General features: G+C 51.5%; 1 protein-coding gene across 1 annotated transcript in view; it reads left to right on the forward strand.

The window, feature by feature from the left end:
- The window catches only part of INPPL1 (inositol polyphosphate phosphatase like 1), a 74,327-nt gene that overhangs the window by 9,291 nt on the left and 37,465 nt on the right, over window positions 1-27,571 (forward strand). Inside the window, exons 2-3 of the mRNA XM_072993399.2 lie at window positions 20,921-20,984; window positions 26,777-26,927. Coding sequence (XP_072849500.2) covers window positions 20,921-20,984; window positions 26,777-26,927 — 215 coding nt within the window. The remainder of the gene's footprint in view (window positions 1-20,920; window positions 20,985-26,776; window positions 26,928-27,571) is intronic.

Consider the following 27,571-nt stretch of genomic DNA (forward strand, 5'->3'; position numbering starts at 1 on the left):
GGTTCTGAATCACCACAGTTCCAGTCATGAGGGTAATTGAGTCAAGACACCTACAGACGTCCGGGGCCCCCAGGGAGCCTCCGTTCTCCAAGTTTTCCAGGCCAAGCTTAGGTTTAAAGGCTGATGCCTGAGTCAGCAGATCTGGGCGAGTTGTGGGAGGCCGTTTCCAACTCTTGAGGTTTCCCCTGTGCTGTGGCTGAATCCCAGAGAGGCTTACCCGTATTTTTCCATGTATAAGACACCCCCATGTATAAGACGCCCCCCCCCCACTTTTCTAATCCAAAATTAAGAAATAAAAGTGGAGCTTAGCATGTGTAGGGGGGAAGGGATCAAAGCGCTGCAGGATCACTTTGATCCCTGCTTTCTCCTCCACTTGTTTTTGTTCTCTCCCTAGCTTACTTCTGTGTATAAGACGACCCTGAATGTTTAGTCTAAAGATTTTAGACAATAGTCTTATACATGGAAAATACGGTACATTATGTATATATATGCATGAGTAGCTGCAACCGCTGCTGTGGTGAGTGGATGAGGTGCTGGGGGTGGGCCTGGTCCTGCAGATGGCCAGCCGCATCTGTGATTGAAGCTGTGCGCGCCTGTAAATGTTGAGCAAGGTGTTGGCCTCAGATTGACTCTCCAAGTGCCTGGGACAGAAATGCTGTCATGTGTTCTGAACACGATGGCGAGAGATCAGTGGCATTCTTGCTTCGTTGGGGTGGCTTTGGGTGGTTGAGGTTTTATGTAGAGCCTGGAATTTTTGTTCTTTTTTTGGAACTATCCTTCCAGTTGTTGGGGTTGGCGTTCTTCAGCAGGGCGTCAGTTGGATCCTTTGGGTATAAATAGTTACAAAACAAAACAAACCACCATCTGCACATCTTGGATTCTCCCCTTGAGCTATGGCCCTGATGGCAACGAGTGTGTGTGTGTGTGTGTGTGTCCTGTGGAGGGGAGGTGTGGGGAAGCACATGGGCATCCTTGGGAACATTTCATTTCCAAGGATTAGGAGGTGGATCCAGAGAGGTGATTAAGAGACGCCTTCGTGGGCAGCAGCTGACAGCTGTGTCTGTGGCCTCCCCGGATCATCGCTGCTTTTTTTGACTTCCAAACCCTCCGTGGTGCATTTAAAGAGGTGCCTGTGTGGGCAGGAGGGAGCTTAAATTGAACCCCCAAAACAATTTTCAGGGCTCCTGACTTGGGGAAAGTCATGCAGCAGACGGTGCATCTCTGATCATATGCAGAGCCTTTTAAAAAAGAAAAAGAAAAGAAAGATAGGGTAGAGAAGCTACGCACAGATTACTAAACAGAGCCTAGATGCAGAATTGCTAGATATTTTTGGACTACAACTCCCAACAGCTCCCTTGTCAGCATTGGCTGTGCTGAAGCATCATGGGGCTTGTAGTCCAGCAACATCTAGAGGGTCACATGGGCTCCATCCCTGAAACAGGGCAAACATCCTTGGTTACCGAGTAAGTGTCACTTGTTTTGTGGACGTTTGGGAAGAGCGCCTCCCAATTTGGGGCAGGGGAAGATTCAGTGTGTTCCCAAACGTCTTTTTAAAAACATGTCCATGTGCACATGGGCATACATGTGTGTGCACATGCCTGAAAAAATTGCATCGCACAGATCCAGGTTGTGGCGGTTCCCAGTTGTGGAAATTCTCCCAAGGTCTGGACTGGACGTCTGTGTCACCAAATAACACAAAACCCTTTTTATCTGAGACGCTGTTTAGTGGTAACAGAGCCATGTTGGCTTATTTACGTTACTTACAGATCCTGTTTTATGCGTTTTCTCGGTTTAAGTCCCTTTGCTTTTTAAATACGTTTAGCCGACCTGAGCCTCAGCGCCAGGATCTGGTTAGCTAGCAAAGTACTGTATTCCTGTTAAAATGGGACAATCCGGTCAAGAGGGCCGTGAGTTGGGGGCAGTTCAGCCGCAGCCCACCTTGCTTGCACCTGAGCTTCTCCGCTGGTGTAATGGAGGAAACTTGGTGTGGTGTCTCCTCGTTTAGGATTGCTGGGAAAGCTGGCATTTGGTGGGGTTTGTTACGGGCAACTGCTGGTGGTGGATCATTGAGGCCCCAAGGAAACAGTGGGGTCTCCTCTGAACTGGTGCCCACCTGGCAAGGAGGAGCACCTGCGCTTGTTTGCGTGCCGAGCCCCCCCCCCCCTCCTTGGAGGTTTGCAGCCCCCTCCCCAGTCCCTGTGGTTCTGCGCCCTTTCCAAAGACAGACGTGCCAGTTGGGAAGCTTGGGCAGTGGCAGGATGGAGGGCGCCCGCCCGCCCGCCTGCCCGCCCCTGCAGCGTGGCTGCTGGAAAGAACAGGGCCGAGTTGCAGGAACGTCGCCCACGCCTCCCTTGGCCCAGCCCAGGGAGAACCCAGCCTCCCACTCGGGCAGCAGTTCAGAGCCTTCAGAGGAAGGAAGGAGGGGAGGGAAGCCGTACGGTTGTTCGGCCGTCCGGCTGGCTACTGGTGGTGCTGTCACCTCTGCCACAGCCCTGGGCAAGGCCTCCCCCAGGAGGCTTCAGGCTGCCCCTCTCTGACCACCCAGAATGCCAGGGCGGAGTAATGCCCAGCTGACACCCTCCCCGCCGCAGGTAGGTGCCCACCTGCCCACCAGGTGTGCCTCAGCAACTTAAGGGCATTGTGGAAACCATGGCGCATTTATCCGGAGCACCCCAGTTCCTCCCTTTGGGAGAAACCCTCCTGTCCTTCCAGTCATCATCATCATCACCACTATTATTATTATCTTTGTTTGCCCCATCGCCACCCTTCCTTTGCTCCAGTGAGCCCACGGTGGTGTGCGTCACTCCTCCCCGACAACCACCCTGTGGGGGAGGCCAGGCTCCCCCTGTGTTCACCGCGCAGGGCTTGGAATCGACCGGGTCTACCCACAGGTAACGGCTGTGTCATACTAGCTGGCAGGAAGCAGCCCCTTCTGTGCTTGTCTGGCCGTATGCGCAGGCACCCATGTGCACATGCGCAGTGGCTCTGGGAAGTCTCCCGTCTGTGCTCTGGAAAGGCAGACATGTGACAACTTAGGGTGCGTCTGCCCGACGGACTTGTACCCCTTTGATGCCGCTCTGAACTCTTCTGTAATTCAGGGAAGGGCACCAGAGCTCCCAAGCCAGAGAAGCTGGGCCTCCGTCACCAGACTACAAATCCCATGATTCCACTGGATGGAGCGACGCCAGTCCAACCTTCTGGCACAACATTCTTCCTCTTGGCTTCATTTGTCCGATTCCCCCTTTAAAGCCATCAAAGCCCCCGCCCTGGTCTCGTGTTAACTAACACAAGGTAGCCTGCGTTGTCGCAAGAATTCCCGCTAGGAGTGTGCCTTTTGGGTGTCTTGGACTGCCGAGCCCATCATTCTCCATTCTGCCATAGCCATCTGCTAGGCCAATACCTACAGGTGCCAAAATGTGGCTCACCTGGAGGAAAGGCCTGAGCTTCATGGCCTCTGATAGGCCTAGCTCTGCCCTAGTTTCCTGCTAAAAAATAGGGAAGGTGCCCCAAGGCTTGCTGGGAAATCTTCCCTTTTTTAACAGGAAGCTAGGCCTAGACTGCAAAGCATGTCAGCTAGACCTTCCCCCCCCCTCCCAGGCGAACCACATTTTGGATCTGTAGGTGTGGATCCATTAGGTAGAACTCCCCCCCCTCCAAGAATCATGGGGTTTGTGGTCCAGAAAATCTGAACAGCACACTCCTAGTTTCTCTGACCCCCCCCCCCAAAGTCTTCATCAGGAATCCAGGCTGAACTGGGGACCAAGCAACAGGGTGCCTTGCAGAAAAGGGTTGGGCCTCCTAAGAAAATGTTCTACCAGGTCTTCAGGCCTCCTAGTTCCCTCTTCACAAAGAGATTCTCGAAATTGGGAGGCTAAGGAATGAGGGGGCGCCCCTCTACCACCGACCCACCCCGAGATCCGGGTTCCCCGTGATTCTCCTGCTTGGTGCAAATTGGTTTTACAGTTGGGTGTGTTGTCAGAGCAGGTGGCTCGAAATGGAAATCACCCCTTGCCGGTTGCTCCCAGCTTTCTAAAGGAAGAGGCCAACAAGCCCATTGCATCGCAATCAACGGCACGGCTAAAAACGTGAATACTGTGTGCCCAGCATCTTCCCCCCACCCCTAATCCCACCAGTGAAAGAAGTCTTGAGCTGTCTCTCCCTGTTGGGCAAATTTTGAGTCCTTAACATTTTGGAAGTGCAAGCTTCGGAGCGAGGCAGAATTCTTTCTTTCCAGCAGATGCAAAAAAATATTAAAAATGCAACAGCTGTTGGCTTGGGAGATTTGAGCGCTTCTTAAAACAAAGGAGGACTAGGCTGGCTGGCGGAGTAGATTACAGTACCTCTCCTGGCTCTGTGTTTTAAGGACAGCCCATAAAAAAAGATTTTCTACAGGGAGGGAGTGTTTGCTTTCTTGTTCTCTCTTGTCCGGATATTGCGCTTTAACCCGTTACAGGCAAACATCTGTCATTATGGAACCACGAGCTAGTATTTTAACGATCTCAAATGAGTTTCCTTGAATTAATGTTTTAATGCGGCTGCTTCAGGGTAGGTTTTTTGCAGTCTGGAAGCGTCTGGCTGGCAATAAGTAAATAGAATAAAGTCGTCCCGTTTAATTAAGCTGGAGGGAGGGGTTCTGCTCCATCCAGCCTGCTCCCGGAAATGTAAAAATAGTAAAGAAGGAACTGCCTGTCTAATGTTATGATCCTGACCGTTCTTAATTTCATCGAGTCAGCATTTGAGAGCCAGTGTTTTCCCAGCTGTGCATTCGTAGTTCTAATGTTTAAAAACAGTGGCAGCAATTTTAGGAAGCACCGGCTGGTAAAGGTGGTAGATAGATGTCAGAGGTCAGTTTGGCTACCGAGGCGGAGGGACAGAATATGTTATCCTTGTGTTGATGGACAAGATGGAACATTATCTTCATTTTTTTACTAGCTGGGGAATGGGGCATCTTGTCCTGGCAGAATGGACGTGGTTCCGTTCAAATATAGCGATTAGAATCAACTTACAAAAGCATAAGGTTTTTTAGGGCAGAACCGGAACACGCCTCTGGAATCTCATCTCCACTGTAGTGTGGTGGTGAGTTCCAAAGACAAATGGAAACCTTTCAAGAAGTGCTTCCTACTGGGTGGCTGCATAGCATGAGCTGAGATTATTCCCTTTTGTCCATGTTTAATGCAATATTTTTAAAAAATGCCGTTGTCTTGTGGAAACTTTGGGACAAACGGATAGATGTTAGCCCGAGTTTTGGTGGATTATAATCTTTTTTGCGAGATGCACGGAGTGCAGTATTCTGTCAACAGGTCTGTTTGTTTTTTAAATTTATTTTATTTGACTTGTATGCCGCCCACACTGTGCAACTTTATATACCCAGTGGATGTCTTTCTGGTGGTAGGATCAAAACAAAAGTCCCTTGTGTTAGGTTTGGAAAAGAGCTTTGCAGGTTCTGATTACCAAAAAATCGTGGCAACAGGTGAAGGAATTGTTGTTGTTTAGTTGTCAAGTTCTGTCCGACTCTTCATGACTCCGTGGACCAGAGCACGCCAGGCCCTCCTATCTTCCACCGCCTCCCGGAGTTGCATCAAATTCATGTTGGTCGCTTGGATGACCCTGTCCATCCATCTCGTCCTCTGCTGTCCCCTTTCTCCTCTTGCCTTCACACTTTCCTAACATCAGGATCTTTTCCAAGAAGTCTTCTCTTCTCATGAGAGGGCCAAAGTACTGGAGCCTCTGCTTCAGGATCTGTCCTTCCAGTGAGCACTCAGGGTTGATGTCCTTCAGAACAGATAGGTTTGTTCTCTTAGCTAATGGCAAACATCCCTGGTCTAATGCGCTGCCATGAGGCTTTTGCGTTTGGTGTTGAAGTCACAGGCGATAAGCGGTGTTGTAGGGAGAGTTATTTTCTGCTGAAGCTGGATGATGTTCCTAAAGCGAAGTAACAAGAATTAATTGCTGGTAATGAAGCACCAGAAGATGCTGCATGAATGCATGCATGCATGCAAGACGACAAAAGCTCCGCTGCTGCGCTGGCCTTAATTTTCTTTTGTCTTATGTTACAAGTCCGGTGGCCTGAGGTCATGGTGTCTAAGCAGGTGTCATCAAACAGGTATTGCGTGGCCTCGCTTGTGCTCTGACGAGGCTGAGAGGAAGGCGGGAGGCCCGCCTGTTGTCCAGGTAACTTCCCCGTTCTGCACGATCTGCTGCAGAATGGCTGTGAGCGTCCAAAGTCCTTTCCTGATCCGGTTTTCGTCTCATGCAGTGGAGCGTGATGGAGGGGCCCTGATCGAATTTGAGCTTTTGCAGAGAAAACTGATTTTTTTTCCAGGCCAGGGTTGGAGAGCTGCCGCCCTCCAGAGATTCAGGCCTCTGGCCCAGGCGGCAGGATTTGGAGGGTGGCTGTCCACCCATGGTGGGGTGGGACAGGTCCCTGAATTTCAGGGATTCTGCCCGGAACTGCCTGCCTCTGCTGCATTTCATTATTCAGTCTTGCGTTCTTTGAGAAGCTGAAATGGCTCTGGAAATGGCTGAAAAACAGGGTACCTAGATTATGAATGGGGCTTGACCCATCTCGCTACCTCGCCTGCCCTTCCCATCCGGTCCTGGTTGCCCGTCTGTTTCCAAGCCCACTTCTGGACACGGGTTTGAAACTTGGAAGTTTAGACTGGCTTGAAGGCCAGGTGACCTGGAGGAGCAGCTCCTTCTGTACAAAAAAAAGTCTGAGCCTCTCCTTCAGGTGCCTCGGCCGGTATCATGATAAGGAGGGGGCCAAACAGAGGGAAAGGGTCTGTCTGTCCGTCTCCCCCCCCCCCCGGCCTGGTACCTCTGTGAAGGTCATGATACGGCTGAAATATTTTGCCTGTGCCTTTTTAAAGGGTTTTTAGGAGTGAGCGTTCATTCATATGAGCTATAACATGTAATGCTGATGAATAGATGGATGCAAAATAGCCTCAGTTTGGCACGTTCATTTTTCTGCTTAGAAATGTTGGAAACAGAAAACGAACATGAAAATGAACAAGAGAGAATTCATTCACCAGAGGTGAGGGTGCCAGGAGACAATAAATCACCAGAGGACGGAGGGTGGACCAGGTGACCCTCCCCTTACTTTGACCTGTCCCTTTATGAATGTCGTGGTTTTCATCCGGCCCAAAGAGGAACATGATCCAAGCCTTCAACTTGCCTGTTGCCCACTGGGAGCCGTGCCTGGACCACCGGTGATGAGCGTGCGTGCAGATCACTTCCTAGAATCATGGAGTTGGAAGGGGCCTCTTAAGGCCATCCAGTCCAACCTCCTGCTCAAAGCAGGAATCCAAATCAAAGCAGATCTGACAAAAATGGCTGTTCACTTTCCTTCTGAAGGCCTCCAGCATTGGAGGGCTCTCCACCTCCCTCTGAGGTCACGGGTGCCATAGCCGTACTGCTCTAACAGTTAAGAATTTTCCCCCCCCCTGATATTCAGATATTGGCTTCTGGTAGCTTGAGCCCACCATGACCTGACCTCCTCACAGTCTTCCTTGCTTTCTTGGGGTGCACGGTGATTCTGTTGAAATCATTTTTAAAATTACAAATTTTTCAGCTGTGTGTCTAAAAAAGCACATGCAGCTGTGTGTCTAAAAAAGCACATGCTGCTGTTGTTTTTGCAAATTCGTCATCATCATCATAGGCATCCTTCAGTCTCGAGAGACTATGGTAACATGCTCTATATCGAGAAGTGTCCTCTCCAGAGCATGAAGCCTGGGTAAAGGAATATGGAGGATAGGCTGTTACCCAAGCAGCAAATCCCCCCTCTCCACGTTGCTGAACTGATGTCCCCTATTTTCCTGTTGTTGGCCCTCCTCGCTGTGTCCGGCTCGGCCCTAGCCCTCGTCTCTGGATCCTGCCCTTCGGTCGCCCCACCCTCCCCATCGATGACTTTCCGTTTTTAGGACCCAGGAGAGCCCCAGCTGTTGATCTCTGGAATAAGGCTCTCCTCTTCGCTCCCACCACTGCCAAGGCTTCGTCCTGGCCAAACTGGCTTTCCCGTTGTCTGAAGTTAGGCCACATGCCCAAGACACACACGGACACACACACGCACATACACACAGATCTCCTCCACCCGCTGCCAACCGGCCTCTGGCTTCAGACCCTGTGCACTTTTTCCTGAGTCACAGCGAAGCCGGCCGACACTGTAGTGTGTGTATTTCTGCCTCCAGCACAGATGGGAAAACAAACCGCCCTCTATGAGCTATAAATATCCCTGGCCAGGAGGAGGAAGGAGGGGGAAAAAGGAACTTTCTTTATGGCTGTCTGTAGAGCCCCGGGAGGGGGCTTAACCTTTCATGAGCCAGGCGCCATGCCCCGAGGAGGCTCCGATGCCCGTCGCTCACCGTAGTGTCCAAACACCAGTTCGTCATGGCGGAGGGGCTTGCTGATGGAAGAGCGTGACTTAATAAGGGACCCCTTGCAAAAGTTACTTTTTTAAAGATGGCAACCCTGCAGTGCCGGAAAGGAACTCATTTTTATTGGAGTCACTTCTGTGATGAATCTCAGATCTCCCCCGTCTGCATGGCAACGGACAGGGGATTCTCATGGGAGATCATTGTTCTCAAGAGTAACTTTTCGGAGCTTCGGAAGGAGGTGGTGTAGCCTCTGGCCATGAGCAGAGTCACGTGCTTTTCCGTCATTTTTTAATTTTGCTCATTTTGCGCCTCGCCTTCATGTTGTGCATAACCACGGTGAAAGGCATGACCGTGTGGGCTTTGGAAGGAAATCTAATACCTCCTGGTTTAGAAGCGGGGCAGGCGGAGGAGACTTTAGTTTCATACGCCTGGTGCCGTTCCACTTTTGTTTCTATCCATGGCAGCGTTCAGAAAAAACAACAACAGCAGCTTTACCACTTAAATTTCATACGGCTGCACAGTTTTATTTAAACGTACAGTATTTCACTGGAGCTGGCTTGGGTCTCCCAAAGGTTTGGCCCAACGACGTGGAATTCACCCCACATTTCTTGCTGGCAAAACATTTTGCAAGCAAGATCTTCTTTTCCTCTTCCAGCTTCCCTTCTTGAAAGCGGGCAGTGATTCTTCCCGTGGGATCCTCACCCTGAGAGGCAAATGGTCTGTCCCCCCCCGCCCCGCCCCCGGGCCACACAGCCTTATCGAGCAAACAGACACTCTGCATTTTCTAACAGATGTAACAGGAGTTCCTAGGGCATGTTAGGCAGCATTAAAAAAAAGTCATACAATCTAAAACTTGGCACAGGAATGTTTGGAAAACACCTGGATACGAACCCGTTTTTCTCCAGAGTCTGACTCTCTTTGGAATCTTTTAGAGCTGGGGGGGTGAGGGTGATGTGGCAACCGTCATGGGGAGGGAAGCTTTGCTAATTTGAAGTTTTGATCACGGCACATTTAAAAAAAGGAATATAATAGAGGTGGGAAAGGGGGAGCCACAAATGATCGTGGGTTTGGCATAGAGGTGTGCAGGTTTTTGCTTTGGATCTTGGTTACCTGGGGAATGGTGGGAGACGTAGCCCAAAAGCCATGGATTTGCATGGATTTTATGGAGCCGTTCCCGCCCCTGCAAAGGGCTGTTTCTCTTGTAAAAGAGAGAAGGAAGAGGAAGCTTAATAGAAGAGTGGGGGGAAAAAGTCTACAAGCTAGGGAGAAAGCTTTACTTCCGGTCACCTCTGAGAGGTCTTTTTCCATGTTAAAATTGGCTGAGCCAATTCATCCTTTTGTGGCTGCTGCTTGTGGAAGAACAGCACACGGATCTGGACATAAAGGGCCTCCCCCTTGCGTGCGCGATGAGGTGCGAGCTCTGTGTTTCGTGTCTCTTATTGGACCAATTTATGGGAAGCCCCCCCCCATGAGCCATGATCATCTGCATCGAAGGACGTGCACCCAGGACTGTCAGGAAATACAGAATTATGGAGTGCAACATGGAGGTGCCTGTTCTGGAGTTCTTTAGAAGGATGTGCCCACTAGTCCCTGTGGAGGTCATTCGCTCCTTGGCTCATTAATGACCCTCGTGTTTGTTTCATGTCATGGAGTGGCGCTGCATCGAGCTCTCTCCACCCCCTCCACTCTCTGGATGTCTTGGGCGTTGGCTGTGATGGCTGAGGATGATGAGAGTGGTAGTTCTCCAGCATCCTGGGGCGGGGGGGGGGGGAAGCTGTTGTACAGTGAGCACTTTTTGGGTGGCCCGAATATTATGACATATGTCTCTCGCATTGCACTCGCGTCGCATAACGCCTGCCCCTCCACGGAAACGTCTTGAATTCGCGAAATGTATTCCAAGAGAAGTGAATAAAGGTCAGGAATCCTCAGACACATTCAATTAAAAGAAGCTAGAGTGCCCCAGCCGTTTAATGAGAAACCTTGAATGCAGGCTTGCTACAGCTGATCATTCAAAGTTTAAAAAAATGTGGGCAAAGAAGTGCAGGAAGGAGGAGGAGAATATTTAGGGCTGAGCAGGCTGGTTAGGGATGCTGGATAGGGTCCCCGGCCGTCTCTGTAGCCGGCCCCGTCGGAAATCGAAGCGACGTCTATTGAGGTCTTCTTTCTTTTCTTTCCTCTGCTGAGCTGGCAGAGGGGTACCGTGTTTTCTGCCATCGGCGCCCCCATTTTGTCCTCACAGCAGCCCTTTGAGGCGGGCCAGTCTGAGAGCAAGTGGTTCTCCCCCCCCCAAAAGGTACCCTTCGTGGTGGTGGTGGTGGTGGGGCGTTATACCTGGGGAACCTTCTGCATGCAAATAAACTCTGTGCTCTGGCACAAGTTCCAAGGGGACTGAAAGCTCACAGACCTTGTAGCCCTGCTTCTTTCTCCGTCTCTGGAGAAGCCCGGCGTGGAGCTGAATAATCTGCGTTCATCCTTAAGCGGCCCCCAGGCTTGGTGTGGCTTTTTGCTGCAAGCAGCGATGGACTGGCGTGACTCCTTCTCTGGAAAAATCAACTCAGAGCCTGTTTTTTGCTGATCCTGGATGTTTTGCTTCGTTGGTTGCTTTGAAGGGAGAGATCTTTTGCCTGGCTGCTTGGAAAGAAGGTGGCAAACCCAGGCCTCTTTGTCCCCCCCCCCCCCCCGGAAGAGAGAGCAAGTACCCTAATGAGTCCCGGGGGCTCCCTGGCGCGGGCTGGTCTCATCCCTGTCTCCCTTCCCGGCCACCCTCCGCAGTCCCCGTCCCACGGAGGTCTCACAGCCCCGACAGGGAAGTGATCCTAAATAGAGCCGGTCCGTTCTTGGGAACCCGGCTGCTTGGACATCGCCGCACACAACAAGGGGCCTTTGTGCCTGCCTTCAGCTGCTTGGCCGGCCGCCTTCTGGAGTGGCGTGCGGCTGTCTGGGAGTGTAGTCGCCGGGTTCGCCGTAACCTGAACCTCAAAAGGGACTGAGTCTGGGAACCCTTGAGTCAAAGGAGGAGCAGAAAGGGAGACTGTGGAATGCGCCGAGTGCCTCCCTGGACACGGAACTCATGTGCCCTCCCTTGAGCCGGAGAGACTCCGCTGGGATGCTCACCGGCATGTTGAAGCCGGGGCCTGCCTGCGTCACGGTGATTTTTGGGCAGAAACCAAACAAGACTTGTGACAGCTTGAAGGCTGACCGCTTTCTTTCCATGTCTGCGGGTTGCACCAAAGGGCAGACCGGGATGGTCAAGGTTGCAAGCTTTGGAGGCTGCTGGAGACTGAAGGCTCCCTTCAGTCCTAGCCAGTGGCATAGTCTAACCAGTGGTGAGGGCTGATGGGACTTGTAGTCTGCAAACCTCTGCCTGCTTGGCTTCTAGAGGACCACAGTCCTCCCCACTCTCTGGCCCAGAAAGCATGAAACCCTCGAGATGTTGTTAGATGGCATCTCCCATCAGTCATGGCCATTGGTGGAGGACTGTGGGTGCTGTAGTCCAGGAACATCTGGAGAGCTGTGCTTTGCCCTCACGTGATGTGGTGGGGGGGCGTTGTTGTATGTTTCAAATGCCCTTTCTTGGGCGTGGAGGATCCGTCTCGTCATGTTACCATCCTCTGTTTTTAGCCACATGCTCCTTCCTATGAGGTAACAGAAGGTGGAAGTGATCTCTGAGAGGAGGAGGAAATCTGCAGAAGGATAGCAATCCAAACGTAGATCTAGAAAAGATAAGGGAGGAAAACGTGTCTGAGCCAACACTCAACTTACTGAGCCCACCGCACGTTGGTGCTTCCAATTCCAGCATTTAAGAAGTAGGCCAATAAACGTTGAAAATGTATTTGTTTTTATTTTATTTGTTTAAACTTATACCCTGCCGGTTTAGTGGACTAGCCACTACTCTGAACGGTGTGTCCAATGTTTGTAGACAGGGATCTGAACCCTATGAGAGGGCTTATCTAGATGACCTCTTCTGGAGTGGGCTCCTGCTTGGGGTCAGACAGAGGTCCCATATGCCATTGGGTGCAATCCTCTCACCCGAACAGCCTACCAGACCTCAAACAATCCTATTTGGCCTGGCTCCTGCTCTTAATTTGCCAAGACAGCCACTTGAAGATACAGTGGTGCCTCGTAAGACGATGTTAATTCATTCCGCGAAAAACGTCGTCTTGTGAAAACATCGTCTTGCGAAACGCGGTTCCCCATTGGAATGCATTGAAATCTAATTAATGTGTTCCAATGGGAAAAAATCGTCTTGCGAAAAACATCGTCCATAGAAAACATCGTCTTGCGAAATGCAGTTCCCCATTGAAATGCATTGAAATCTATTTAATGAGTTCCAATGGGGAAAAATCGTAGTCTTGCGAAAATCTTCCATAGAAAACATTGTCTTGCAAAGCGCCACAGCGACTGCAAAAACCAATAGTCTTGCAGATTAATTGTCCCACGAGGCAATCGTCTTGCGAGGCACCACTGTACTGTCGAATTAAAGACTTCCTCTGCTTCTCTGTGGAGGAGCAGAGGAAGCAAAAAAGAAGAAGCTTTTTCATGGTCTATATACAGCAGCATGGATGCCACAATTGAACATTTTTAAGAAAAAAATATATTAGAAGATGTCCTCCTGGAAGTGGGAGGAGAAAGGGGCATTTTTCTTTTCTCTGTCTTGTTTTTAAAGGTCTGGTCAAGAACCCACCTGCAGCCGAATCCCCTTCCCCCACCCATCCCAGTACAGGTGAGCACACATAATTGCACCTAAGTGGCCTTTTTCAGCCCTGAAATATGGTCTAAAAAGAATTGCAAGCCATCTGTGGAAAGCTAAGCCTACTTAATGAGTTTGCTTGTTTATTCATGTTATGTTTCGATTGCTCTTTTATGCGTCATCCCCGGGCAGTTTCCGATTTGAAAGCAGTTTCAACGGTTGGCAGGATCAAGAAGACCCTGTTTATAAGAGCTTTGGGGAATTGACTCTTTTTGCCTGGTGCCAGAATTGTAACACTATGATAATAGAATATTGTACTGGATTCGGAGCGTCATGTGGCAGCTCAAGTATATCCCCAGCAGCTGGTGCAAAACCTGCCCTGGAGGGAAATCCACCACCTTCCAGATTAGACTTTTTATTGGCAGACGGCGCTTGACAAACCAGGAGGCTCTTCCTAAAGTTTCTGCAAAATATTCCTTTCATATCCTTCCATTCTCTTACGTCAGATCCTTCTCTCTGGAGCGACAGAAAGCCGACTTGCTCCACCTTCCACGTGATGGTTCTTCAAATATTTAAAGACGGTTTCTCCTGCTACCTTGCTTTTTTTTCCCAGCATAAATGCCAAACTTCCTCCATCCTTCCTTAAAGGGGTCAGTTTTCAAACATTTAACTTCCTTGGTGGTTTTGCTTCCTTTCTGGACACACCAGGGAGGTGGATTCCCCTTGATGGCTACTTGGTGAAAGGAAGGAGGAGTGCGCATGGATCAGGTCACGGGCGTAGCAGAGCGAGGGCTCACAAGAAGCCAAAGCCCAGGGAATTTTTGAGCCGTGGGGGGCTGTGACATCACCCAGTACAGTGACAGCCCTCAAGTTTCCCTGTTCCCTTGGATCTGAGCTGGAGAGAAATACTCCTTGCAAGCTATCTCTGTTGAAATGCAGACTGCCGGAGAGTCCTTTGGTCTCGAATGGACAATCCAGAGCCGTTAACTTTACAAAAGCCCTGCTCCTCTATTGTGGATACTTACTGACCCAGCTGCTTGCTTCTTTGGGTGCTCCTTATGGAGGAGTGTCTGTGGGGCTGTCATGGTGAGCCAGCTGACTTCAGGGGCATGATATTCATGTTTCCGTGCTGGAAAAATGTGAGTGAGAGATGATGCAACAGCAAGGTGGAATTGTCGCTGGCTGGCTGTACCCCATTAACCTGGAGGAGGGTAACAAGTGGGGTGTCACAGGGTTCACTCCTAGCCCCGGCTTCAGTTTCATTAATAATGACTTGTGTGAGAGTGTGGAAGGGGGGTGCTCCTTAAATTTGCAGATGGCACCACAGTTGACGGGGGCTCTCATACATCCGAAGGCAGAAATGAGGTTCTGAATGACCCGAACAGACCGGGGATCCCCGCTAGTTGAAACCAGATGAGTCTTCTGCTGAATCCCAGGGACTCTGCCATGCAGGGGGGCTAGGATTCTGAGCAGCCTTTCCAAGCTTTGCAAAAAGGTTGGATGTATGATGGGAACCGTAGTCCAACTTCCTGGGAGAACAGGGAAATGCCAAACAGGGCGGCCCATCTGCAATGCGAGGCTGGAGATGTGGATTTCCTACCTAGGAGCTGATGGAGGGGGTGACCCTTGTGTTCCTTCCCTGGTCTGTGATTGTGGTCCATCCGGAGGATTCCTGGTTAGGGGGAAGCGAGGGACCGACCGGGGGGGGGGGCAAGTGGGAGCTGCTGCTTCCCTTGCCAGGGGAGTGAGCAAGCGAGTGAGCGAGCGCCTGACTCAGAAGGTGTCAGCTGCTGAGTCACCCCCCCCCCCACCGTCTCCGTTCCCTCTGCGTCCAACGGGGTCTTCTTCCTTGGAAGCCTCTTTCTCCCTCCCAGCCGTGGGAGATCTGGGGTATAAAAGCAGCTCTGTGTCTTTCCAGGGTGCCGGGAGGATGACGGTGCACCGGCTTCTTCTTCTTCCTTTTTTTAAGAGAGAAGAAAGAGAGAATTGTGCCCCCATGTGTGCATGTGCGTGCGTGCGCCCCTTGGCCAGGGTGCTGGAGAAATGCTGGGAGGGGAGTCATCCTGTGCAGGTGCGCGCTGGAGGCAGCCAAACCTCCTGTCCTGAACTGACCCTGCGCATGGAGAGCGGTTTGGAGGAAGGCTGACGCCTGCCTTGCAGAGATTTTTTTGGGGACAGGGGGGGGTTGGAGGAAGAGGAGGAACGTCCAAGGCAGCTGGAGGGGAGGACCGTGTGAACCCTGCGCCCCCACTGAGGGTCCACTGGACCATAATCCCCCCCCTCCTCCTGTAGCCCTGCCGGTTGGTAAATAAATAGGCATTCAGCGCCTCTGAAAGGCTAGGACCTCGTTCCTTTCACAGAAGCTTTGTTGGCAAGAAAGCAGAATTCGCTTCTGGCTGCCGATTCGTCCCTCCCGACCAGAACCCCTTGGGGGCTGCCTGGCTTCTGAGAGGGTGAGCCCCCCACGACCCGCCCACCATTGGCTCTCGCCTGGGCCACGCATCTGTGAAATCCTGGGGGACCACGGTGTGGAGTGAGATCAGGATCCCGGTGGGCTGATCCAGCCCCAGCATTATTGCTTCTTCTGGTGGTATATAAAAAAATATATGTCTGGATGAGATGGTACTCATGTCACTCCAGGATTAGACCCTCTGGAACCACAGGGAGAAGAAGGCTTGCAGGAGACTTCCGAGGCGTCAGCCACATGGGGCCCAATCCAGTGCCTGGAACGAAAGCCGTGGGACCCACACCGTTTACGTCCCGGTTAGCTTTTGCCCATTGCGTGTCTCTCCGCCGCCTCGCTCTTTCTTCCGAGAGAGGAGAGGAAGGCTACCTTTGGTGGCTTTAAGTTTGGTCTGGGGGACATCACTGTTTAAAGAAGCAAACAGAGGAGCAGGAGGATGATGACTCGAGAACCGGATCCTCGAAATGCTGGCGGTGTCTTAGCTTTATCACCCTGGATGATACAGAAGGACACTGTGCTCAGGCACCAGGGATGATATTTACAACTAGTAATTGTGGATTAAAGTTTTTCTCTATCCCTCTGTCTCATCGTCTTTCCGAGCTCTCCTGCCTGGCAGCCCTCGTTGCATCTTGTGGCAAGGAGTTCCACCATAGAACGCCGTGCTCTCTGTGTGTAGATGCCCACTGTTCTCGGGTATCTCCCACCCCCTTCCTTGCCCTTCTTCTGAGCTAAAGAGCTCCTTCCCCCCCCCCGGCCTGCCCCATCCTTGGGGCACTTCCCCTGCCTTTCCCCTAATACTCTTGTTCCAAAACTGCCAGCAGAGGCACGGCTTGGCTCCGCTCTCCCTGCCCGGGAGGGTTCTGTGTACAGTACACAGCCCCCACACACACACCTTTTGCTGACACTCACAACATGTCCGGGATGAGCCCAGCTTCACCCTCGGCCTCCCAGCTCCGCGTTGCGCTCACGAGCTTGTGGATGGGCGCCAGTTTTCTCCACTCCCTTTGCTTTCTCCATAACAGAGTCAGCCGTGCCCTACGTGTGGCAGGCAGGCTGGCATCTCCGTCTTCGGTCCAGGAAGAACCATCTGTTCCTCTCTCTCTCCCCCCCCCCATCTTTGATCTTGTGTTGAGTTCAGGAGGCCCCCGCCTTTGGTCTGCGGAGAGCCCTGGAACATCAGGGCTTAACTGGGGTTTGCGAGAAACCCTCGAGTGAAGGGTTGCCAAACGGGCCGCTTCCCTTCGTCCTTTCGGTCATCTTGAGCTTGTTGGCTTCAAAAGGCACCCCTTGTTGATTTTCTGTTTTCCCATCCATGCTGCGTCTGCTTCTTCTTCCTCTCTGTTCCCCTCTGGAGCCTGGACCGTTCCTTGAACCCACCTCCCGAGGCTTTTCTTCTCGCGCCCCAACATACGTGGGGACCCAGAATCCGGTCGTCTGATTTGTGGCGCCAGAGCACAGCTAAGGAAAAGGGGCTTTGTGTGGCCCCGTTCTCCGAATTCTCCGGCTAGCGGGGCTTTAACACATCCGAGTTTGCACTCCAACTTTCAGCCAGTTGAGATGTTTGCTCCTGACTCTTTTCAGATAACTCAAAAAAATATGTCCATTGCTCAGGACTCTTTACCAAAGATCTTGGATTTACTTGGGGGAAAAAAGGAGGAGGAAGAGGAAATGATGTTGATAGTTGTGTCGTTTAGTGAATAGTGTGTGTTTGACTTCTTTTCTAAATATCCTACGTCTTCTAAGCTGAGTTTGGTCATTAAAAGCCGAAGCCGCCAGTATGTGGACAATGCAGTTTCATGGATCCCCGATGTTCCAGACGACAACAAAACCCCGTGACGAGCAAGCGTGCCTCTCGTGTTTATTAACGATGAAAAACAAATCTGGGCATGAAATATTTCAGTACTCCCTGCCAGCTCCCATCACCGAAGTCAGCATATAAACACTCAGACCTTTCATGCCTGGATTTGCTTTAAAAAAAAAAAATTAAATTCCGCCTCTCGGCTTTCTAGATGTTCATTTCCAAGTTGTTGCCTTTGCTAGCAAAAGGCAGGAAAAAGACTTGTTTTAAATAAATGTTGAAATGCTCTGGACACACATACCCACAATTCTTTTTTTAACTTCTCTCCTTCAGCAGTATTTTAAAACCGGGACACGCCTAGCGGATTGAAATAATTTTGATGACCTTTTGGGCTGCTGCTTCTTCTTTCTTTTTTTCTCTCTTTTTTTTTGCTCTGTATGGTTGTATTTCAGTTTCTAAGCAGCAATCGCTAATTAAAGCATTTCCAGAGGAGAAAGAAAAGGCCACATCGCTCGGTTGTAGCGGAATGTCCTCTGGTCTCTTAGAAATGAAAGCATCTTCTTTTGGCATAAACTTTTATGGACTCGACCCACCGGGTTATAAAACGTTGTTCGTCTTCAGGAAGCCAGAACACTCTCTGTTGTTGGTATCTGAGTTGTTTATCTTAAAATCATCTTTCACAAGACACGTCATTTGCAAATGTTCGGCATACATTGGCTTGTTACAGCTACTGACATAGACTGGCAGGGAGGCGGCTGTTATTCTCCTGCAATGCCGGCAGAGGCCAATGGCCGAACCCTGTGACCACCGGGCAGTGTGTTTATAGCAGGGAGCTTGATGCCAGGGGGTGCCTGGTGATTGATAGCCTGCTCCTGCATGGTCAGACAGTCTGGTCCTGCACATGTTTTCTTGATGTGAAGGCCTGCTGTGCTCACTAGGGATTTTAGCCATGGCTTGCTGGAGGGCATCACCTCTCAAAGTATTATCTGGCTTTCCTTTGGTAGAACCACAAAATGGGCTTCTGTTGTTTTTATTTCTTTTATTCATTTGTTTTTAACGTCGTTTTATTTATTGTTTCAGAGTTTTGAATTTCTTGTTAAAATTCCATTGGCTACTCGGGAGAACTACAGAAATTCACAAAATAGCTATAAGATGCCCAGAGTCCACCCCTTTCACTCTGAGAAATTGGTAGGAGGAAGAATAAAAACATTTCCTTACTTACAACTGTGAACAAATCAACAGCCAATGAAAAATGCTTTTGACAGGCTAAAGAGGGGGGGGGAAAGGAAGCACTTAGCAGAGAGGCAGGGCTCTCTTTGAATTCAGAGGCGAGAGGAAACGATTGGTTAGTGCTAAATAGATTGACAGTTACCCCAGTGCAGAAAAGCCCTTCTAGTCAATCAAACTGTAGGGGGCATGCGAGGTTGTAAGATCTCCAGCAATTATTTCAGTTGGACACTGGTTTAAAAGGGGAAATGGGATTCTCTCTTAGAAGGCCGTGAGTTCTCTTTTGTTGCATGTAGGATGACCATGCGATAGAAATCCTTTCGCTATGGATTTCTTGTGTCCTGAATGCTGAACTAGATGACCCCTGGGTGCCCCTTCCAATTGTACAGTATTTGTATGATTCTAGGTTCTGTTTAGTCTGATAGCCTCACCCTTTAAACTTTGAGCACCCTCCTTTCCTGGAATGATCAAGAGTCCTTTTAAGCCAACCTTGAGCATGTAAAGAGTGTTTTCCTCACCACCACCAAGCAACTGCCTCCCCGCGCTGTATTCTCCGAAGGAAAGAACGAGATGGTTGTTGTGTTTTTTTTTTTTTTGGCTCTGGGCCATTGCAGAGGCTTCCGGCTCGCTCTGCGGTTGGCTGTCTTAGGATAGATCCACGCATCTCCATGGTACCCGTTTGACACCCAGAGTTCATGGGCGTCGCTCGACATCCCGGGATTCGGAGTGGGGTGAGGTCCTCTGGATTCGAGAGCGAGCTGACCCATCGGCCTCACCCAGCCCCAAAGTCCAGGATTCCCGAGGAGTTAATGAAACGGAGCCGTCGCTGGGAAAGTGACTTCCCTCCGGCTCATAACAGCAGCGCCGTGTGGAATGCCCTTTTGCAGTGGGACCGGGTGGGAGAGAGACGCCGTGAACAGTGAAAGCTTTGTTGCTTGTGTTTCTGTCCCTCTGGTGTGTCACGGCTGCTCGCCTTTCGGCTGGTTCCCCCCCCCCCACTGTGCCGGATCCCGTTCAGCCAAACAGGCGTTGTCGTTTGTCTCCCGCTGGCAGGGCTGGCCTGGCTGAGCCCTCGAGGGGCCTAGTTTTGCATATTCTGGCTCATGGCCTTTGCTTGGTTTCAGGGACCCTTCTCATCCTGGCAGGGTCGTGAGCCAGTGGAGAGAAAAGAGGGGTCTCCTTTTGGACTACAAGCCCCAGAATCCTCAAGCAGGCACAGCCCATGGCCCTGCTGGTCAGGAGCCTCCGGGTGCTGGGGTCCAGAAAAAGTAAAAAAATATTCAGTCTCTGGATAAAAGAAGGAACTGCTTTGATTGTAGCTGGGGGTCCCGTGGGTAGCATACGGTAGGTCTCCAGCTGGGCCTCTTTGACAGGAGCTGATGATCCATAGGGTGATTTCCGGCTGTGCAGTTCTAAGATGATGAGGATGATCTAAAGCAGATTCATTCACCCGGTTCCATCTGTTATGGTGGCTCTTCCTTCAGGGTGGGTCTTTCGAAATTAGACCCCATAAATCTACGTTTTCCCAAGGCAAAAACTCATCTTTCTGTGTGAATGTTACTGTTTGTGTAACTGTGAGGTGTTTATGTAAATGCGGACCTATTCCTCTGTTGCAAGATATGTCCTCCTTGCATTTAGAAAACTAGCTTCTCAGAGACAGGGTGAATTCTTTAGCTTAGGGGGAAAGACCGCATGTTTTGTGCACAAAAACTTTCAAGCCCAGCATCTCTCTCCCTCCGGAGGACCTGCAGCAACTGGGGGACGGAAAATCTGGAGATCTTGGGAGAGCCAATCCCTAGACAGAGTAGCCTTATTGGGGACGGATGAGCCCAGGGGATCTGACGCGCTAGACGGGGGTCTCTTTGTCTGGCCACACTCCTTTTGGGCTATGGCAGCCAGGGTGGGAGTCGCCCTCCGATGCATCTGCAGCGCATCAGGTTAAGGAAGGCGCACATAATTTTTGGGTGGGGTTAGGGTTCCCTGGATGCAAAGCCACAAAGGAGAAGGCTGGCTGGTCCTCTTGCAAACTAGCTGTCTCCTGACCTCCCCCCCCCCGCCGAAGCTTTCCCGCTGACCCAAAAATGCTTCGACTTTGTGAAGGTCTTTCCTGTCCCTTGAGAGCCGTGAGGTTAGAAGCTGGCGAAAGACTCTGTCCTTCTCCCAACAGTGCCCCTGAGCATGTTCAGAGTCCTTTTAGTACACTGCCAAGTAAGATTGATTAGGGAGCCCTGGTGGGTAAAAAACAAATACTTTAGTCAGCATTTTTAAAGTCATTCCTTAAGTTTCCGGGGTTTAGAAATCCCAGGTCAGAGGATATTCACTTGGAAGCGCCAGGATTTTCACTTCTCTCTTCTTTCCTCTTGTGACAGGTTTCAAAAACATGTTCATACCTACCGGATTTTGCCCGACGAGGAGGATTTTCTGGCCGTGCAGGTGAGCGAGCGCCGGGCCTTTCGTGCAAGGAGGAGCTTGACTTGGGAGGTCGCCCGTGTCCCCTCGGTTCCAGCAGTGAGCGCGGAAAAGGGGCTCGTGGTTGCCCCTTGATGGAGGCTCTTCGTCCTCATGAAAGGGAAGAGGGAGGAATGACCCCCCTTCCTTCCCAGTCCCAGAGGAGACGTCAGTTCTGCAAAAGGGTTGCTCCTTCTTCCTCCTCATTCATCCCCTGCTGGACGTTGTAAAGCCAAAAGCAGAGGGTGCTGCTTGCACATCGCACTCTTGCATAGTGCTTAAAGCACTCTGTAGGTGATTTATAACGTAAGTGTGCAGGCTTTACTTTGTGCACGCCTCCCCCCCCCCCAAAAAAAGCAAGCTTGGTAATCAAGTTTACTGACCTCAGAAGGATTGAACGCTGAGTCAACCTTGAACCGGCAGCCTGAACCTATTGTGATCAAACTCTGGTTCTGAGTAGAGTCTGGACCGCAGGACTGCAGTTTAACTGCTATACCACAAGGCTTGTCTGACTTGCATCCACGTCAATCTCTTCCAGGTACAATCAATGAGGTGTTCTTCTCATTTATTTTACCTTGAATGAGCCGCTTTAACAATGCTTTTTCTTCCTCGGTGCAGGACCGGCTTCTTTTAGCTCCCTGCATCCTCCATGCTTTATGATTTCTAGTTCTGTAGTCATTTAGGACTTCTTGCTTTTGTGAGCGTAGTCCGGTGTGTGTGTGTAATACTTCTTGCTGTCCGTAAGCAGGAGAAATCTGAGCTAAAGGCTTCAGGCAGGCTTCTCTCCTTCTGCAAACACTGCTTCCAGGTTGCAAACCTGGGGTGGGGTGGAGGTAGGGTTGTAGTCAGGATGGTTACTAAAATGCAGAACTGATTTCCTCTTTTTTTGGACCGGCCGCTCCTGGAAGCCCGGCATGGCATCGGGGCGTGGGAAGGGATTATGGGAGTGACTGCCTCGATCGTTTGGACGGCCAAAGCTGTCGACCCCCCCCTTCCATCAGTTTCTCTCCCAGTCAGCCTCATTAGGAGTCCCCAAAGAAAACTCCTCAACAGGAGGGAGGAAGGAGTCGGGATGGGGCTCCTTCTCTGCGCGCCCAGTTGATGGAGCGGCTTGCAGGTCGCCATAGAAGGGGGCCGCATTAAGAGAGCCGCTTCAGTGTTCCCCAACTTTTTGGGACCGCGGACCAGCTGAGCCTCTGAGGAAACCAGGGAATCCCTCCCGTGCTCTCGGGCGCATGTGCGAAGCAGTGGGGGAGCACTCACACTGGCGCTGGCACATGCACTTGTGCACAAAGCAGCTGTGAGGAGGGGAGAAGTCCCATTTCTGGAGGAAGGAGGAAGTTCTTCCAGTGCCTCCCAGTAATGGCAGGGAAGGAGGGATTACAGCCCTGCCAGGATTCGTGGGAAGGCAGCCCCCTCAGGATGGCGCTGTTGCCCTGATGAGCTTCCCGTGGGGCCCAGGAGGGGGGGGACTGGATGCTGGGCACAGAGATTAGAAATGTTCCTTTCCTGGACCCCAACTGGAGTCCCCCCCAAAAAGGGAACCTCCTCAATGTCTGTCCGGATTTCTGTCTCTTTTCCCAGGTCGAAGGGGCATCCCTTCTGTTTTTGTGTGTTTCTGTGCGTGAGTGAGAGAGAGTGAGAGAGGATGAAGTTCAGCGGTTGCAAAAGTGTCTCCTGCAGAAGTGGGTCACCCTCCCTCCCTCCCTCCCTCCCTCCTTCTGCCTGCCGAAGGGCTCCTCCCGTCCCTCTTGGGCAGCCCAGGCCGCTGGCGGGAACCCCGAGGATGCCCACACGCTGCTTGCTGATCTTGGCAGCCGGCCGGCCTGACCCATGCATGGGCTGGTTCATTTATAGCCCAACAGTGACTCTTTTGTGCGGTCCCAGGAGCAGGAAAAAGCCAGCCCTGGACAAGGGGGGGCCTGGGGCAGGGCGGGGAGAAGCAAGCGGGGCCGACTGGCCGTCCGGCCGGCCGGCTGCACCAAGAGCGAGGCTGGGAGGAGGGACTCCTCTGTGGGGCCTTGTGGACACCACTGACCGCTCACGGGCAGGCCAGCTTTTGAGTCTGGCGGGGCTCTTCCTCAAGACTAGGCGTCGCAGAGTTTCAGAGCTAGCAAGAGGAGAACTTCAAAACTGTTCTGGCTAAATGTGGACGCTTCCGGATCAGGGCCTGAGATGAACCTCTGAGAGGGAGGTTCCAAAACAGAAAAAGTTTCTGCCTGTTGTTGTCCTCCAGCTAAAGGCAACGGTAATTTCCCCGTTCACCTCCAAGAAGCAGATGCCAGAGGCACTGAACTCTAAGTCCCATCGTCCCCCCATCGGTTCTGCCGCTTTTGAAAAGGAAGAGGCAGCCACGTGGCCCTGTCCACAAAGACCGGCGTCCCTTTTAGGAGAACACTTTCAATAGCACCCCTTGCAAGACGCCACACCTGGTGCCTTTTATTAAGGTGGGGACCTGAAAAGATGAGGTGTGAAGCTAAGAAAGCAGGCATTCCTGGAACACTTTAAAGCGAAGGCAACGAAAACCGTGAGCGACCGTCTGTCCCACCCACGCATCTGGCGCTTCCGGTGCTAGAATTGACACAGAACCTTCTAGGCAAAACATCTGGATTATTTATTAACTGTGTTCCTGCAGCCCCTTCCAGCGCAAGAGTTAAAAGTGCCGTTCCTTCTAGTTGCATGGACAATCAAAAGGTTGCAAGAACACAAGTTAATCAGTAATCCAGTTGTCCTGCCTTGAGTTCTGTGCTCGGGCTGAGTGACGAAGGGGGGGGGGGATGTCATCGAAGGGCGGAGGCTTTGCCTTCGGAGCAGAAGGTTCAGAGCCGAAGGACATCTCCCGGCTGGCTGGAGGTGGGAAAATCCTGTCCCAAACCCTGGAGAGACACCGCCAGCGGTCTTGGGTTGCCAGTCCTGAGCGGGGGGGGGGGGGGGGGGTCCTTGGGCTCTGGTGCAGGTTTTCCATTCCTTCTTGAGCTAAGGGTGCCACGGTGTCCCCCCCCAAGCTTTTGAGGTTTACGGTGCTGGCTGGCTTGATTTCCATCTTCGCCTGGGCCGCTGGGAGAGCGAGAGGCCGGCTTTCTGTGGTTAAAAATGAAAGCAGACATTTTCGAGGTTGTGGAAAGGCTCCTGTTCTTGGCTCCTGTTGAAAGTGGAACAGGGGAAAGATAATAACAAGGGAAGGAGGGAGGGGGCGGGATGCCATTCCATAGGAAGGGCCCGCTGCTCGGTCTCTCTCTCGCTCTCCCCACGGCCAGCTCAAATTTGGGGTGGGGAGAAAGTTTTTAAAGACCCTGCAGAGAATTAAAAGGGGTGGGGGGAACGCTCAATACTCCCTGCATTTCCGTCATGCTTTTCTGGAGGGCTCTCACTCCTGGCATTCCGGTGGGCTTTTTTGTGTGTGCACACCCACATCGGGGCTTCGAAGCCTGATACGCTTTGGGACTACAGGTCCCAGAATCCCCCGAGCCCACACGGCTACTGACATGGTAGCTCGGAGATTCTGAGAGCATTCGTCCAAAAATAATTGCAGTCCGAAACAAGGTCTTGCGGGGCCGACCAAATAACGCCTTCATGAGAGGTGTCCAGATTTATGTTTGGCGGGCTACAGCTCCGTGAATTTCTGGGCTGCCCAAGGAACGCAGGGAGATCGATTCCACAGACATGAAGCTGCAAATCTTTCTTTCTTCGCCACCGGTGTGAGAATCCCATCTCCCCATTTGTGCCGTTTCTCGCTTATCTGTTCCATGCGGTGGAAAGCTTAGGTGGTGCAGAATCGCCTTGAGTTGGTGGCCTTCAAAGCCTTGCTGTAATCATCTCCCCTTGGGCCAAGAAGGAGATGACGGGGATGAAGAATCCCCACGGAGGGGCAGAAAGGAGAGGGACACCATTTCATTTCATTCCATGCCGTTTGTGCAAAAACTCTTCTCACAAATGTGAAAAGAGTAGACTATGTCTAGATGGGCGGCATATAAATGCAATAAATAAATAAATAAATAAATAAACAAACAAACAAACAAACAAATAAATAAATAAATAAATAAATAAATAAATAAATAAATAAATAAATAAATAAACACACGTCAGGGCCAAGGAGAAATATCTTGCCCTCTTCGAAGGAGAAGAGAACAGTGGTTTGGTTTCTCATTCCTGCACAAAAGAATGAGATATAATGTCTATTTCTTATTTACCGTCCATCGGTTTGGGCTCAAGAGTTCTGTTAATTCATCCGTGACCTAGAAATTAAGGCTTTCATTAGCCAGATGACTTCCCCATTTTGTTCCAGTCTGTTCCAGCTACCCCCATGCCATCACCTTCCATATGTGTTGGACTACCGCTACCATCATCCCCAGCCTTCACTTTGGGTGCAGGACCTAAGTCCTGGGGCAAAGGATTCTTCCACATTGCCATAAAATAGGAGAGGCCAGAGATGAACCCAAGGTCCTTCTGACCGCAGAGCACTGCTGGACTACAAGACCCAGCATCCACAAACCAGCATGTGCATGATCTCTCAGGAGGAGTGAAGCCACAGGCCAGGCCCTAGCGAGAGGAGGAGAGAGCCAGGTGGGAATAGATGTGGAGAGTTTCTGACTCTCTGCTTACCCATCATGGGCTCTGCTGCTGAGTTACAGCCCTTCCTACGTTTGGCTGAAAATCCGTAACGGACGGTGCATATTTTTAAAAAAGAGTTCCCCTTCTCCTCTTGCCTTCACACTTTCCCAACATCAAGGTCTTTTCCAGGGAGTCTTCTCTTCTCATGAGGTGGCCAAAGTATTGGAGCCTCAGCTTCAGGATCTGTCCTTCCAATGAGCACTCAGGGTTGATTTCCTTCAGAACGGATAGGGTTGATCTCCTTGCAGTCCAGGGGACTCTCAAGAGCCTCCTCCAGCACCACAGTTCAAAAGAATCAATTCGTCGGCGGTCAGCCTTCTTTATGGTCCAGCTCTCGCTTCCATACATCGCTACTGGAAAAACCATACCTTTGACTATGTGGATCTTTGTTGGCAAGGTGATGACTTTGCTTTTCAACATGCTGTCGAGGTTTGCCATCGCTTTGCTTTGGGGAAGGGAGAAAAAAAGACTACCTGGCAAGTGTGTGGCTCCATTCTACCATCCCCAGCACCCACCATCACACTCCCCCCCCAGCCGTCCTTTTGTGTCCAGGAGATATGTGCCATTGATGGCAGTTCTGCCTTGGCACCCGAAGAGAGCGAAAGGAAGACCGAGGATGGGTGGCAAAGATTGTCAAAGAAGCTTCTCGAGAGGTATAATTCATGAATGGCAAGGATCCTCGTAGATTGAGGATCTATGAGACTTTGAGGACTTCCTGCGTGGTGCGTTTCTAGCAGGGCAGGGGCCTGCTGTCTGTCACGTTTCCCCCAAATGTCTACAGGCAGGATGCTATATAGGGCCATCCTCCTTCAGTGACCCACACAGACTTCCAGAATGGATGGGGTTCGTGCCTGGCTCCCTCTGGTGCTCTGTGATGTTCAGCCAGCTTCCCAGGCAGGAGATCTTTGGGTCCTTTTTCACTTAGGAGAAAACAGATCCAGGGGAGTTGCTAAACCATGAATGGAAGGACACAGAGGGTGCAGAACAGAGAGAGAGAGAGAGAGAGAGAGAGAGAGAGAGTAGGCACAGAGAGTCCACTGCTGTGCGCTCAGTGGTTTCTCGTGACTGCTCGGTACGGGGCTTCGGTCCTAGGCTGGTGTCCCCGGAGGTGTCCTGGGCAACCCCTCTGTCCCGCCTGACGGTGTCCTTTCTTTCCTCCCCTGCAGACGTCCCAGGGGGTCCCAGTGCGGCGGTTCAAGACCCTGAGCGACCTCATTGCGCTCTACCTGCAGCCGAACCAGGGCCTGGTTTGCACCCTCCTCTTCTCGGTGGAGCGGGAGAAGGAGAAGGAGAACGTCGAGGACAGGGACTATTCAGGTACAAGCCTCCCCCCCCAAATGATCCCGTGCCATCGCCAGATGCCACTCCTGCTCGCTCTTTGGCCCCAAACCCTCTCTTCTAGTGCCAGTGGGCAGCATCCTCAGCAGGGGTCACCTCTGAGATCCCTGGGTTTCGAGGGGGGCTTTTAATTTTTTGGAGAACAACTCTCATGGTGGCCAGGGGATGTTGGGGTTTGTAGTCCTAGAGCCCACATTGCCCTCTTCTGCTGCGTCGCCTTCCAGTGTTCCCCGGCTAGAGTCCAGCTGGTGGGCACTTGGGTGGGAATGAGCCAGGGCTTCGTTGGGGCGGGCATGAAAGCGTTGAGCCCCAGGGACCGGTTGCCAACCCCTGAACTCAGACCTAGGAACCCAAAAAGCAGACATCCGGGAGTTCGCAGCCACTAGAGTAGGCCCATTGAACGGGTGGGAGTAAGGAGGAGTTGACTCGTCCAGTCCGACAGATTCAGTGGAGCTCCTTGAGTGGCAGTTTACTTCTGGGCCTCTGCCCTTGAGTCGGACCCTCGGTCCTGCTAGCCCAGCGTCGTCGGCTCGGATGGGCAGCCAGGACCATCCTCCAGGATGTCAAGCGTGAGCCTTCCTGGCGATTCCCTGCCTGTCCCCTGTTTGAGTTCTTCAGTGCTC

Source organism: Pogona vitticeps, chromosome 3 (genome assembly GCF_051106095.1).
Source record: "Pogona vitticeps strain Pit_001003342236 chromosome 3, PviZW2.1, whole genome shotgun sequence".
NCBI lineage: Eukaryota > Metazoa > Chordata > Lepidosauria > Squamata > Agamidae > Pogona > Pogona vitticeps.